Source organism: Aethalodelphis obliquidens, unplaced genomic scaffold, assembly GCF_003676395.1.
Source record: "Aethalodelphis obliquidens isolate GAN/ISIS:26980383/991018 unplaced genomic scaffold, ASM367639v1 scaffold2, whole genome shotgun sequence".
Taxonomy (NCBI): domain Eukaryota; kingdom Metazoa; phylum Chordata; class Mammalia; order Artiodactyla; family Delphinidae; genus Aethalodelphis; species Aethalodelphis obliquidens.
The window spans coordinates 27,866,929-27,880,035 of record NW_020837946.1 but is presented as its reverse complement, the minus strand read 5'-3'; the positions used below and the strand labels follow the sequence as shown (position 1 = coordinate 27,880,035).

Below are 13,107 nucleotides of genomic sequence, written 5' to 3'. Positions count from 1 at the left end.
TCATTTCAACGACCTTAAGAGATAAGTACCATTATTCTTCCCATTTTGCAGAGGAGGAGAGGTTAAGCAACTTGCCCAAAGTCATACAGCTGGTATATTACACAGCGGGCTTTAGTTTCAAACCCAGAGTATCTAACTCCCAAAGGCTAGACTTTTAGCCACAATATAAGTAAAGTACTCCCCAAACACCTGGTATCAGTTGGGTTCAGTTTGCATTTTTAGACCTACTTTGTTCTTTGGCTGTGTGTCCAAAGATAAATTATTTTATGGTTTCCATTCTGTGACATTTGCTTCCTTTGTAGAGCTGCTGGTGGCATTTTGATTCGTTGCTCCCCTTCTTAACTTGACACCTAGAGACACATGTAGTCATCATGTCTGTATAAAAAGCATTTTTTAAAATGAGTCCACCTCAGTTTTACATCCTTCCCTTCTAGGGTGCTTTGCTTCCATCACCAAAATTTCTGAGAAATGACTTCCCTGATTTCAATGATGGAGGGAAATCAAGTCATAAATGCTCCTGATTCTTTTAAGTTCCACCAGACAGAAAGATGTTACCATAACAACTTTGACCTTACTTTGTAAGTACATCTCCTAGTTTTACTTAAATTTTTCTAAGCAATGGAAGTAAACAGGCTTACTCTGTTTGCGGGCATATTCTGCTGCTTTGGGTGCTGTTAACATGGCAAAAGGGTGCAAGGAGAGGTGGAAGGGTGGAGCTCTGGGAACCTGAAAAAAAAAACAGTTCTACTTTTAAAAGCTGCACCCACTTCGTGCTGTCCACAGCTGCTGGTTATAGCACTTGTTTCAGGGCTCGGCCTGTTTCCCCAACCCGTTGTCCTGACACGTTGTTACTAGCAGTTGAGGATCATGTTTCATGGGTCATGAACTTTCCCACGCTGCCTTTTGTTGCCGTTCTTTGCCTAGAATGTTCTTTCACACAATGATGCTCTTCACATGGTTCCCTTTACCTGGAATAGCTTTTTCCTCCTCTTCTGCCTAGAGGCTCCTACTTTTCCTTTAAGATGTGGCTCATACATCACCTTTTCTGAGAAACTGACCCCGATGTCTCCCCACCTCCCCTCTCGGGCGCTGGCACCCCACCCCCCAATCCCATCCTAAGGCCAAATTATTGACTCACTCCTCTGTGAACTCAAAACACGTCGTCACGTAGAACACCCCCAGTGTGCAATAGTTATAACCTGCTGTCTGCTGCATTGCACCGGAAACTTCCTCAAGGTTAGGACTGTCTGTCTCTTCAACCTTTCATTCATTCAACAAGTTTCCAGTGAGCACTACTGTGGGTCAGGCCCTGTTTTAGGAGCTGTGGTTGGTAAGACAGACAAGGTTCTTGCCTTTCCAGTGCTGAGTGAGGAGAAAAAACCAATAAACTATTAGGCAATCAGGGTACCCACACACTGTGATAAGTTTAATCAACTAAACCAGAGAACGTGCTAGCAAGTTACTGGGCAACTGCCACCTCACACAGAAAGGACAGAAAATTTGGATTAAACAATAAATGAAGTCGTGCTGTCTTTATAGACAGGACAGCTTATAGCCACCTCAGCAGGGCACGTCTAGATTTGACCTCAGCCTTTTATTCAAATGGCAAACATATTTATTGAGAGTTTGTGTCATATCCAGCATTGTAAAGAATTAAACATAAGCATGAATGGTGGCTTCTGACCTCAAGAAGCACGTAATCTATTCAGAAAGATGACCCTAAAACACAGAAAGTAATTACAAGGAGGCTTTGTATCTGTGTGGAGCAAGGGTGGCTATGATAACAGCCCTGCAGCGTGATACGTGCCACGTGTAAGAAAGAGAACCAGCTCGTATGGCATCCCTGATGCATTTTCTACCCTTAGAAGACTCAAGACAGGCTTTTGCAGTGGAATTCCCTGGTGGTCCAGTGGTTAGGACTTGGCACTTTCACTGCTGTGGCCTGGGTTCCAGGGAACTAAGATCCCACAAGCCGCGTGGCATGGCCAAAAAGAAAAAAAAAAAAAAAGACAGGCTTTTCCCTGTCCACTGGAGAAGAGAGAACCCGAGGAGTTTAAAGTCACTTCCAGCTCACATGTTCTATGACTCCTGATAATCTGATGATTCATGCAAGCAATTAATATGGCTTCCTGCGTGGTTTACAAGAAAAATTATTTTTCAAGTAGGATGACATTGAAATCCTAAAGCTAGAGTTAATCATGTGCTCTTTTTTTACTTCAAAGTTCCTTACTGAGATCTTCAGTGTACCACACAGCTAGCAAGTGACAGAGCTGGGACTAGACACCAGTCTGTTGGCCTCTGAAGAGTTTGCTTTGGATGTAAGTCTGGATAGAGTGAAATGATGGATGGTCAGACACTAGGATGTGGAAAGAAGAGATTCTGATGTTCTCTAGTTACCTGCCTTGGTCTTTTTCCTCTCTCTGTTACACCAGTTTTCACTCTCTCTGCCCCCCTTTCCTTTTCCCCTCTTTCTCTGTCAAAGGGAGCTGAAGAATATTTTTATTGTTTGCTTTATTTGTTGAAGGAAGATTTATGCTCCTTTTACTTCACTTATGCTCCTTTTACCCTCACTTGTGTGAAGTTCTTAGTTACATTTTTTTTCCCTATGGGTCCATGTTCCTCAGCAGAAAAATGGCTCCCTGTCAGCCCAAACCAGCTCCCTTATCGGGAGTAGAACGCGAAGCGTAACAGACTTGAACAATTCTGAGTCCAGGAGGCCTTTCTGTCACTAGGTGGCAGCAAATAGCCCTGAGGAAAGCCATCAAGCCCACACACAGTACCCATGTGGTACCAAAGTGGCCAGTTCCAGCGGCCAGAAATGCTACATAATCTGATTAGTATTCAACAGCGCTTTAAGCTCTTGTGTGGGAAGGATTTTAGCTGTTGCTTAGGAGACATTTTATCCGAAGGAATCAAAAGCGATTCATATACACGCAGCAGTTAGAGAGGAACCTTTGTCAATAACTTTTTTTTTTTGAACAACCACACCTCCTAGTTAAAACCATTTTTTTGAAGTTATGTTAAATCCCAAAGGACTGTTTTAAAATAGCTCTTACAATTTAATCTTTGAAATGCTCCGTTTCCATTAAGAGGTCCTGCTAAGTTAAGATGTGGAGGGGGTGCCTGAGTAGAGCCGACGTGTAGCCACAAGAGAAAGGCCTGAGCTGGCATCCTTGAGTCAGTGAGGAGCTTGTGAGGTCCGCAGGGGTAGATGATCCTCAGATGCTTATGTCTGTATCTCACATCATCTCATACCCTTTGTGAGAACTTGCTATCTAAAATAGGCAAGGTTTATAATGTATTAATAATACAATGGATGCTTGATGAGCTATTTAATTTTTGAATATTTAGAGAAATGGTTCTTAATTAGCTGTGATTTTGCCTCTTAGTGGACATTTGACAACGTTGAAAGACATTTTTAGTTGGCACATAACGGGGCAGGAGTGGGAAGCTATTGGCATCTAATGGGTAGAGGCCAGGGATGCTGTGGGATGCTACATCCCACAATGCACTGGACAGCCCTGACTCCACCCCCTACACACACAACAAAGAATTATCTGACCCAAAATGTTGAGAAGCCCTGATTTAGAGGAATATAGAGGAAATCAGATACACCCCCTTCCCCCTGGGTACCAGAACCTTAACCATAGCTATTATTTTGAGGTTACCATGTGCCAAGCACGAAGGACTTTACTGATACAACTCACCTCATTTCCCACAGAAACTCATCTTCTGGTCCCTGTTTTTACAAATGAAATCAAGGCGGATAGAGCTTAGATTAATCCTTGCCCAGGATTAATCTGCTGATAGCTGGTAGAGCTGGGGTTCGAACCCAGGCTACCTGGCTCTAGGATTCTCATGCTTAACCCTTACACAAATGGCCTGTCAAGTACAGGACACTCATATTCTGTAACAATAAACAAACTCAGGTCTTTGAAGGAAAGCCCCTGAAACCCAGTCCCCCTAAAACCAAGTTCCTCTGCTGAGTTATGATTAACCTCTCTATCCAAAACATTATTCTGTTTCTTGTCCAACACCTGTTCCCCTCAAGATTGAGGAGTATCAAAGAAAAGGGGGGACTGAAACCGAGCAGGACCCTGTGGAGCCCTCCTGGACACCAAAGCCTTTCCATGTCCCCCATTTTTTGTTTGTAGGAAAAAAACATCAGACATTCCCTGAGTTCCAAAGGGCAGATTCAAACAGTTACCAATTAGGGGAGTGACTGAACGCAGAGAGAGAGCAGTAGTGCAGAGATGGGGGCTGGTCCTGGTTCCTCTTCAGGGGATGTGCATGGCAATCTGATACGTATCTCTGAGTTCTTCTATGGGAACTAAGGCTCCCACCCTGGTGGAGGAGGTCACTTCAGGCTGAGCACAAGCACACGGACCTCAGACTGGTTGGAACCAGAAGGCTGATGAATGAGATTCCCAGAACACCACCCAGTTACCTCATCACCAACCAATCAGAGGAGGGTTACATACTCTGCAGCCCTCCCCCCAAATTTTGCCTATAAAAACGTCTTCCCTGAAACCCATCAGGGAGCTCGGGTCTTTTGAGCCTACGCTGCCCCGTTCTCTTTGCTCAGCCCTGCAATAAACTTTGCTCTGCTCCAAACTTAGACGTTTCGGTCATTTGGTCTCACTGTGCATCAGGCATGTGAACTTCAGTTCGAGAACACCCCCTCTCTGAGGTACGATTTGTTTCCCTGCAGAACTGGTCATTATGTAGTCTACCTGTACATCTGGACTTTTTGTTATTGGTAACTGATTGTGAAGACAGAGACTGTGAAGAACAGAGAAGGTGCTGAATAAAGGCTCTTTAATGAATGAATGAAAGGCCGGATGGATGGATAGAGACTGGCCAGCCCGCTCCTGTTCTGGCCCCTTTAATGAACCTGGCTCATCTGAGCTACTCTGACACCCATGTTTGCAAACCTTCTTGATGGATAACCCAGCTAAGACTGGAGGGGTTCACAGTGCCATTCCCTCCAGGATGTGATTTTCTGTATTTGCTCTCTGGCCACTTGAGCTGAGACCAACCAACCAGAGGTGCCTACGGCCTGCTCTAGACCTCTCCCAGGCACAGAAGATGAAGGGGGAGAAAACACAATGTCTGAAGCAGAGGAGCTTGGGCTCAGATATTTATATGTATGTGTTGGCGGGGAGGGTTTGAGGAAAGGGGAGAAGAGGGCAGCCTGGAAGGGAGAAAGCTGCGGAAAAAACGAACAGGAATGAAGCAGCATGGTTTGCTTGTCTCTGTAAGAACACAGAAGAGCTGGGCTTTCTTTAAAAGCCAGGAACAGCTTGGGTCTCTGAGGAGCACTGAGTCTGGTGTGGCTTATACCTCAGCCAAGGTAGAACGTCAGCTCCAAGATATGAGATCCATGAGAAAGTCATCTTTTCTGACTCACCCACCCTTGTATCCCTGCACCTACAACTATATTGAATGAATGAGTGAGTGAATGGATGAATGGATAGAGTTGAAACCAGAGTGATCAGAGAGGAGGTGCTGATTTCCTCTGTAATCAAGGGAACTTGGGTCTCAGGACCAGGCCAGCTTACATACGGATTAAGGTGAGAGGGCCATTGGATTCAGTTACAACACTTCTGAGGAAATGCTCGACTCCTAAGCTGGCCCTGGTGAACTTTTTACTTTATAGGATCCCACTGTCTGCAGTATGGTCTGCAGGTAAGAGAACAAAGGATGCAGGAATTCCTGTGGCCGTAGCCCTGCCCCTGACCTCGCCTCCCTTCCAAATCCTGGTGGGGGGCATTGAAAGCAGCTGTGTGAGTAGAAGTCCTCATGTGAGGGTGTGGGTTCTCCCTGCTTCCCTCCCTGACTCCCTCCCACTACGCATCCCTGCCAACCCCACCCCATCTGCCCTTTCTTCTTCCCTTTTCTAGAAGTATCTAAAGGGATTGGTAGTTCACCTCTAAATAGAAGCCCATATGTTAAATGTTTACTAAAGGTTCATACATTCATAAACAGCAAAACTGACTGTAAAGATCATTCAGAATACTCCGTTTCTGTTTTTGTTTTTTTAAGATTAGTATACGGAAGCCCAAAGAAGGAAAGGGACCCAGTCAGAACTCACCCTGGGTCTCTGGACTCCCAGATCGTTAGTGCTTCTATTAGACTGACTTCCAAGTAGTCTTGTGGGCAGGAGAAATGTGGCAGCAGTAAACTAGATAATTTCTCATGAGAATGAATGTTGTAGATCTTGTCCTAGTGCTAGAAGTTATAGTACATCATACAAGAGGAGCGCTTGGACTTACCAGATCCACATTATGAAAGGTGTAAGTGAGAAATTCTGTTAGTCAGAGACAGAGGCAGAATCTAGACTCTAAGCCTGGTGCTCTATTGGCTGCCTCTGTTTGGCCTTCCATAAACTGCATTTGGTATTGTGAATATAGTCCTCTACCTAAGGAAAGCATCTTACATTTATTACCCAAGTAAGATATGGCTACATCTGGTTTTATCCATCATGATATAAAACTGTTATTTCATGCCTGGAAATGCAACATTATGAATTCATAAAATAAAGAAATTCTCTCTAAAGATCCCTTATATTGATAGTCTCAGGTCATCCCTACCTTGGTAGCACCAGAATTGGTAGAAGAATCAGCCCCATAAATTTTAAAGACTTCCTCAATTGGGATACTGTTCTGTTAAACAACAACGACAATAACAAAGATGTATTATCATACCATGGCTTTTCTTTTATTACAAAACAAAGCTATTATAGCTCCCATATATCCAGTACCATGCCTGGAGACCGTGGGCACCAAATAAATGTCTTTTAAACAAATGGATAAATCAGAGTATCCTAATACCAATTATCTATGTGTTATTTTTTCCCCTTAAATAAATGTTTTCACAATACAATATAGAAGTCAATCTTTTTATTAATCTTTAAAAATAAAAATTTAATATTAGTAAATTCTACATATTTAGAAACATTGGTTGAAAAAGTAAAATAAATATTCATTAATATGAAAATGCACATTGTAGATACAAAATCCCCATGTATGCCAATAATGTTCTTTTCCTTACCATTAAGATTCCAGCATAAGACGATAAAATCATTGCTTCTCGTTCTCTGTGGTTTGGATATATGGGTCTGCCCCGAAATGGCATTTTCCTAAGGGGGAATATGAATGAATAAGAATGGAGGGTTTATTCTTGTTTTGTTTGACACCTGCTAAGGTTGTGACAATAAGTAATAAGTAATTACCAATGGCTGTGTGCTTTGCTATTCACAAAATTGATATGATTAATCCATCATCAGTAAAGTGTACACTTTGAATTTTGAATCATCCAACAGTGGTGACGAATTTGCCCTCATCTATCCACATTTCCGCAGCTATCAAATCCTGGCGGACTGGCCACTATGGTGGAAAATTGTGGTTTCACCAACCTATATCCTTTCCCCTTCTTGTGGCAGTTTGCTTGGGGGTAACTGCCTTAACCCCCTGTAAGCCTGTAACTTCCAGGGAAGCTGATGACACCCCTAGATTCCAAGGATGGAAAACACACTGTGGCCTAAATTAGCTAGCACCCCCAGATAAGTCAGAGCAAACAGAGCCATTGAGACACAATTCTGTGATTTTTAAAAAGTCCATTCTCCCCTGGCCTGAATGTTGTGATAAAGTGGGCCGAAACTAGGAATAGCGTCCATGCAGAGGAAATAGCCAAGAGGTAGATCCTGATGACCTGGTTTGAGTTTTGAATTAAGCCATGCCTAACGAGGACCTAGCCGTGGACTTTCCAGATACAGAGGCAATAAATCTCTCCTCCCTCTCTCCTTTTTAAAATTTATTTATTTTTTTGCTTAAGTCCGTTTAAACCGGATTTTCTGCTTATTACAACTAAATACTGATACAACCATTCAGCACCAGGTGTGTGTTCTAAAGTCACAGAGCAGAAAAAACAGCTGGCCTCCAGGACACGCGGTTCAATCCTGGCCTCATTAGCTGCATGTTCTTCCTAACTGAGTGGGTCTGCTCGGCACACATGGGAGAAGATGCCAGTAATCCCGGCAAGGATTCAAACTGTGGTGATTCAAGCCGCTCAGCTCAGGTGCACATCTGGTTAAATGCTGAAGAAGTTGCGTTTAATAGTTCTTAGGAAAAGATTGCAGCCTTACCCACAGAACTGATCTTTTTTTTAAAAAAGTCAAGGCATGTACACAATAAAGCACAGTTTTATTTCTAAGGCAGAACGTTCTATGCAAGAAAGATCTGCATCAGACAGAAACCAACTCACAGAGATGCAAAATATGTAAGCATGTATATGACTTCCTTGAATCGACAACTGTCAGGGTTTCTTCAGGTTTCTAGTTGGAGGGGGATACGTACCCCATAGTATTTTCAAATCTGAGTGCCTTGCGGTGAACTTCCTCTGTCATTACTCACAGTTAAAAGAAAAAGAAAAAAAACTATTCAACTTACACTTTCTCCCACTCCAGCCAAGTTAAGTCTTCTGAGTGATCCAGCCACTGCAGAGCAACATTGATGGCCAAGTCATAGTGTGCCTGGAAGCAGGAAGCACAGACAGCAAAGGAATGGGCTGAGACATTGGCCGAAGCACGTGCTAGGCACAATGGCAATGGCACTGCTAAGCCTATTCTACTCGTTTGTCATGTCCACAAAGGTGAGGATCACCAGCTGTGTCCAGTAACCTGATGCTTAGGCAGAAATAACTAGTGTTCTTCAGGCATTACATTTACCTCACACTAGAGCAGTGTGTGTGTGTGTGTGTGTGTGTGTGTGTGTGTGTGTGCGCGCGCGCGCGCGCATGCAAACGCACGTGCGAGCCAGAAATGATAGATTCATGGAATACTAAACTGGAAATCAGGGAATCTGGGTTCAAATCTAGGTATTGCCAACAACTCATGGTACCATATCCTTGGGTGAGCAACTGCTGTTCTCTGGGCCACAGTTTCCTTGAATTTTAAAATAGAAAAAGGGGAAGATAGAGGAAGAGGGACACAGAGAACAATTTCTAATTCTGTGGAACATCAGAACTGAGTGCCCAGGGTCACAGGGGAGGTGGTGTGTCCATCTGAGGAGCTGGGGGAATCCCGGGAGGCTTCAGAGAGGAGGCATCAGTGGAGCTGGGGCTTGGGGAATGAGGAGAATGTCTACAGGTGGAGAAGCACCTCCCAGGAGGAGGGTCCAGCGGAAGCAGAGAACTGGAGGTAGACCAAGTGACTTTCTAAGAGTCTTAAATGCAGTAAAAAGCTGAGGACCAATTCCATGTTCATTCCTATCCTCCCCACTACCTTTTCCTGATAATTTCTAAGCATCTTTGCCATTTGTCTATCAAAACATTCCTTTTCTCCTCCCCACCTCCAGCCCCAGTAAAAGGAAGGTCAGTTTTGTTTCTGTGTTTGTAGATGGGTTCCAAGGCTCTATGTAACTGTAACATTGTGTAAACAATGTAATTATAACAATGTAATTATTTCTTTCAGGGAGTGAACCAAAGTGAAAAGGAAGGAAGGAAGGAAGGGAGGGAGGAAAGAAAGAGAAAGAAAGAAAGAAAGAAAGAAAGAAAGAAAGAAAGAAAGAAAGAAAGAAAGAAAGAAAGAAAGAAAGAAAGAAAGGAAGGAAGGAAGGAAGGAAGGAAGGAAGGAAGGAAGGAAGGAAGGAAGGAAAGAAAGGAGGAAAGAAAGAAAGGAAAGAAAGAAAGGAGGAAGGAAGGAACGAACGAAGGAAGGAAGGAAGGAAAGAAAGGAGGAAAGAAAGAAAGGAGGAAAGAAAGAAAGAAAGGAGGAAAGAAAGAAGGAAGGTAGGAAGGAAGGAAGGACCATGCTCACTTGTTGAAACCTAATACAAAGATTGATGCCTGGACCAGCAGCACTGACATCACCTGTTTGTTCATTAGAAATGCAAATTTCCAGCCCCACCCCTGAACTCCTTAATCAAAACGGTCTTGTAATAAGACCTCATTAAAGTTTGAGAAGCACTTATCTAATTGATTTAATTTCTCCATTTAATATGTGCACAGAGAAGTAGTTTAGAACACCAAGCCTTAACTGCTCATTCAGCTCCAGAGAAATCAGCCAGGGAAGGGGAGGGGGTGGGGAGGGACAGGTAATTTCTTCTTCCTCATTAGTGCAAGAATAGTAAATGGGTAGCATAAAAAGCTGAGGGTTTACTAATCTCTTTTGGATTAGATCTTTACATAGCTTCCTTAATTTATGTGAAGTGAACTTTGATTACATAGTATGAATCTGAGTTTCAACATGTATAATATAATAAAAAAGGATTTTAGGATTATTCAATTATTTGATTTTCTCCATAAATGGTAAAAAATTATATTTGAGAACTACACGACAGTTAATCTCGTCAACAAGCTTTTAACATCATGTCTGTCACATTTAATCTTGTACTCGTTTTGCTTTTAAATCTTTTCTCTCCTAATAGTAAATAAAGAGCAAAAGTCTCATGACTTTAATTTTCTCATTCTTCTTGCTTTCAGTTTAATGAGTTGAAGAGACCACATGGAGAATCCTAGGTTGAGAAGATGAGGAAGAGGACATTCTGGGGGGATCAAGATTAGCCTTGCTTGCGATAGATATTAGATCCCCGTTCTGTCCCCATAATACACGTATGACACAGATGTGACTCGTGGCAGCATGCCTTTCTTTACCATATCATCTAGAAAGGTGAGTTGCCTTCTTCCTTTTGGGTCAAATTCATTTTCCCGAAGTCTGATGCCAATATAATCTCCCCTTAAAAGCAAGAGAGCAGGATTGAACCAGCGGGAAAGACATGGGAGCACGGTCTGCAGAAGAACATTCCTTCCCCATCCCTCCCTCCTCCACCAAATACAAGCGAAGTCACCAATGGCTCTGGTAGCTGAGTTAATATTCATTTTGATTTAAACAGACATTCTGCTACCTTGCAGGTTTAAAGTGTCTAACCATCATGAACAAATCACATTTATCGTAAAATTAAACTCACATAGAACCGAATTTCTAGGAAAGCAGGGAGTATGATAAATCCCCAAAGGCAGAACAGATATTACAAAACCGAAAGGATTGAGACCCACTATTTAAAATAAAGATTCCCTTGCTGCCCTTGCTAAATTCAGGCAGGATGTCCAAAGTTGATAACTTCCAGATATATGATATTCCATACAGATGTGTTCTTTTGCCTGAAGGCTTTTTGCCCATTAGAATGCAAATACCGTTAGGAGGAGTTATGTGTAAAAACATTAGTGATTCCACTTTAGTGTATCCTTATCAGATCCTTTCCTAACGGACTTTTAATAAGGGGAGGGTAGAATAAGCGCCCTGGGAGGTGAATAGAAAGGAGTACTACCCTGGGAAAGTCAAGAAGACGGAATGGATATAGGAAAAAGGACTCTGGGGTCTCCAAGGTCGATCTCACAATGTTACATAAGGACAGTTCTCTTTGTCAAGGTCTTTACCAAACACTTTGGGCAAGTTCCTCTGCTGGGGATAAATTTGCTTTAGGGTTCTAAAAGCCCTTCTTCTGAGTCATTAAGCTATTCTAGACTGATAAAAGTTCTTGAAATTTTGCTTTGTAATTCCAAGACACTTTATTTAAAGTAGCCTAAATAGATTCTTTGGGTAAAATTAAACTATATATACATAAAAAATTATATTTATTTCAGTTTTGAAATTCCAGTTCTTTGGATGAGATATGTAGAGGAACTGGCATTCCTAATCATGGCTTGTTCTTTATTATGTTGACCTCCAAGCACATACATGTAAACATGTGTGAATTCATACATATTTTATTGCAGCATTTCTTTTTTTTTTTTTTTGCGGTACGTGGGCCTCTCACTGTTGTGGCCTCTCCCGTTGTGGAGCACAGGCTCCGGACGCGCAGGCTCAGCGGCCATGGCTCACGGGCCCAGCCGTTCCGTGGCATGTGGGATCCTCCCAGACCAGGGCACGAATCCATGTCCCCTGCATCGGCAGGCAGACTCTCAACCACTGCATCACCAGGGAAGCCCCTACTGCAGCATTTCTTAAAGAACTTGTTAAAAGATAATTATCTTAGTAGGCAGAGAAAGGACATTTAATGGAGACTATGATAAGAGCTCTAATAAAAGGGTATTATTGTTGTGCCTATAATCATGAAATAGAACATAATAACCTTTTTCTCCTCTTTTTATATGGTCTGTGATTTTCACCAACCTCTTAACAAAGTACCAAGTCAAAGAAAAGCTACCACAGGAGGAAAAAAATTTCCATGGGAAAACTTAATGTTTTCTTTATGTGTTTAAAACAAAGTTCGGAGGGCAGAAAATGGAGATAAATTATTTAATCAATAAGCCTGACAACAGAAGAAGCAGAGTCTGCAATTTAAATGCTGGGCCCTTGGGTACATTTTTCCAGAAATCTCTCCTATATCTTTTACCAGTCGGGCCCTTTCAAAGGCATACCCTGCCCAGCACAGGCTGGGACTGTGGGCTCAGATCTTAGACTCTAGAATGGGGATGCCTCGGATGTGCACGCTGCTGGCAGAAGCATCCTCCCAAGAGGTTCAGCATCCTGCTTTGCACCACATGTGAGGCCTCTTGGGCAGGAGACAGAGGCCAGATCATCTGGCTTTCTCCTATAGCCCAGGAACAGATTCTTCCTTAGGTTTTTACCCCACTGCCAATATCCAGACCATCTATGACATAAACCCCACCAAATGCTCAGTGCAGTAAATGTAAGTTATTCTCAATCAGACTTACAGGAGTTTTCTCATTTCCTTCTTTAGTAGCCTTCTTTCCATGATTAAAGGCTTATCCAGCTGAGCAGGTATCTGCAGCTACACTGCACCTGTTTTCCTTTGGAAAGACCCAGCCTCTCTGAACCTAGAAGCTACAGCAGCAAATCAGAGAGAATTTGAGTTAGGGATGCTATCACTCCTAATACCAGTCATGGAGTCCTAGGCTCTGGAAGGGATCCGAGAGTGTGCAGGCCTCTTATCCAGCAGGTTCCAGGTCAGAAAGCTGTCTGGAGGCCAGCGCACTGTACCTTGAGTTGATCTGACACCTCTTATTCCTTCCACACTTTTCCAATATTCATCATTTACTTATTCTTGCCATAACCTTGCAAGTATCGATACAGACACAGCTTAT

At 42.8% G+C, this 13,107-nt stretch overlaps 1 protein-coding gene across 1 annotated transcript; it reads right to left on the bottom strand.

Annotated features, from left to right (window-relative positions):
* Positions 1–233: 233 nt before the first annotated feature.
* Positions 234–12,758, bottom strand: CUNH2orf80 (chromosome unknown C2orf80 homolog). Its single transcript, XM_027114658.1, has 7 exons — positions 12,718–12,758; positions 10,654–10,735; positions 8,451–8,533; positions 7,054–7,141; positions 6,594–6,665; positions 639–726; positions 234–350 (listed from the first exon to the last, which is right to left on the bottom strand). Exons 1-7 carry the CDS (start codon positions 12,756–12,758, stop codon positions 265–267), a joined length of 540 nt encoding a protein of 179 aa, XP_026970459.1. The 3' UTR covers positions 234–264.
* Positions 12,759–13,107: the final 349 nt, after the last annotated feature.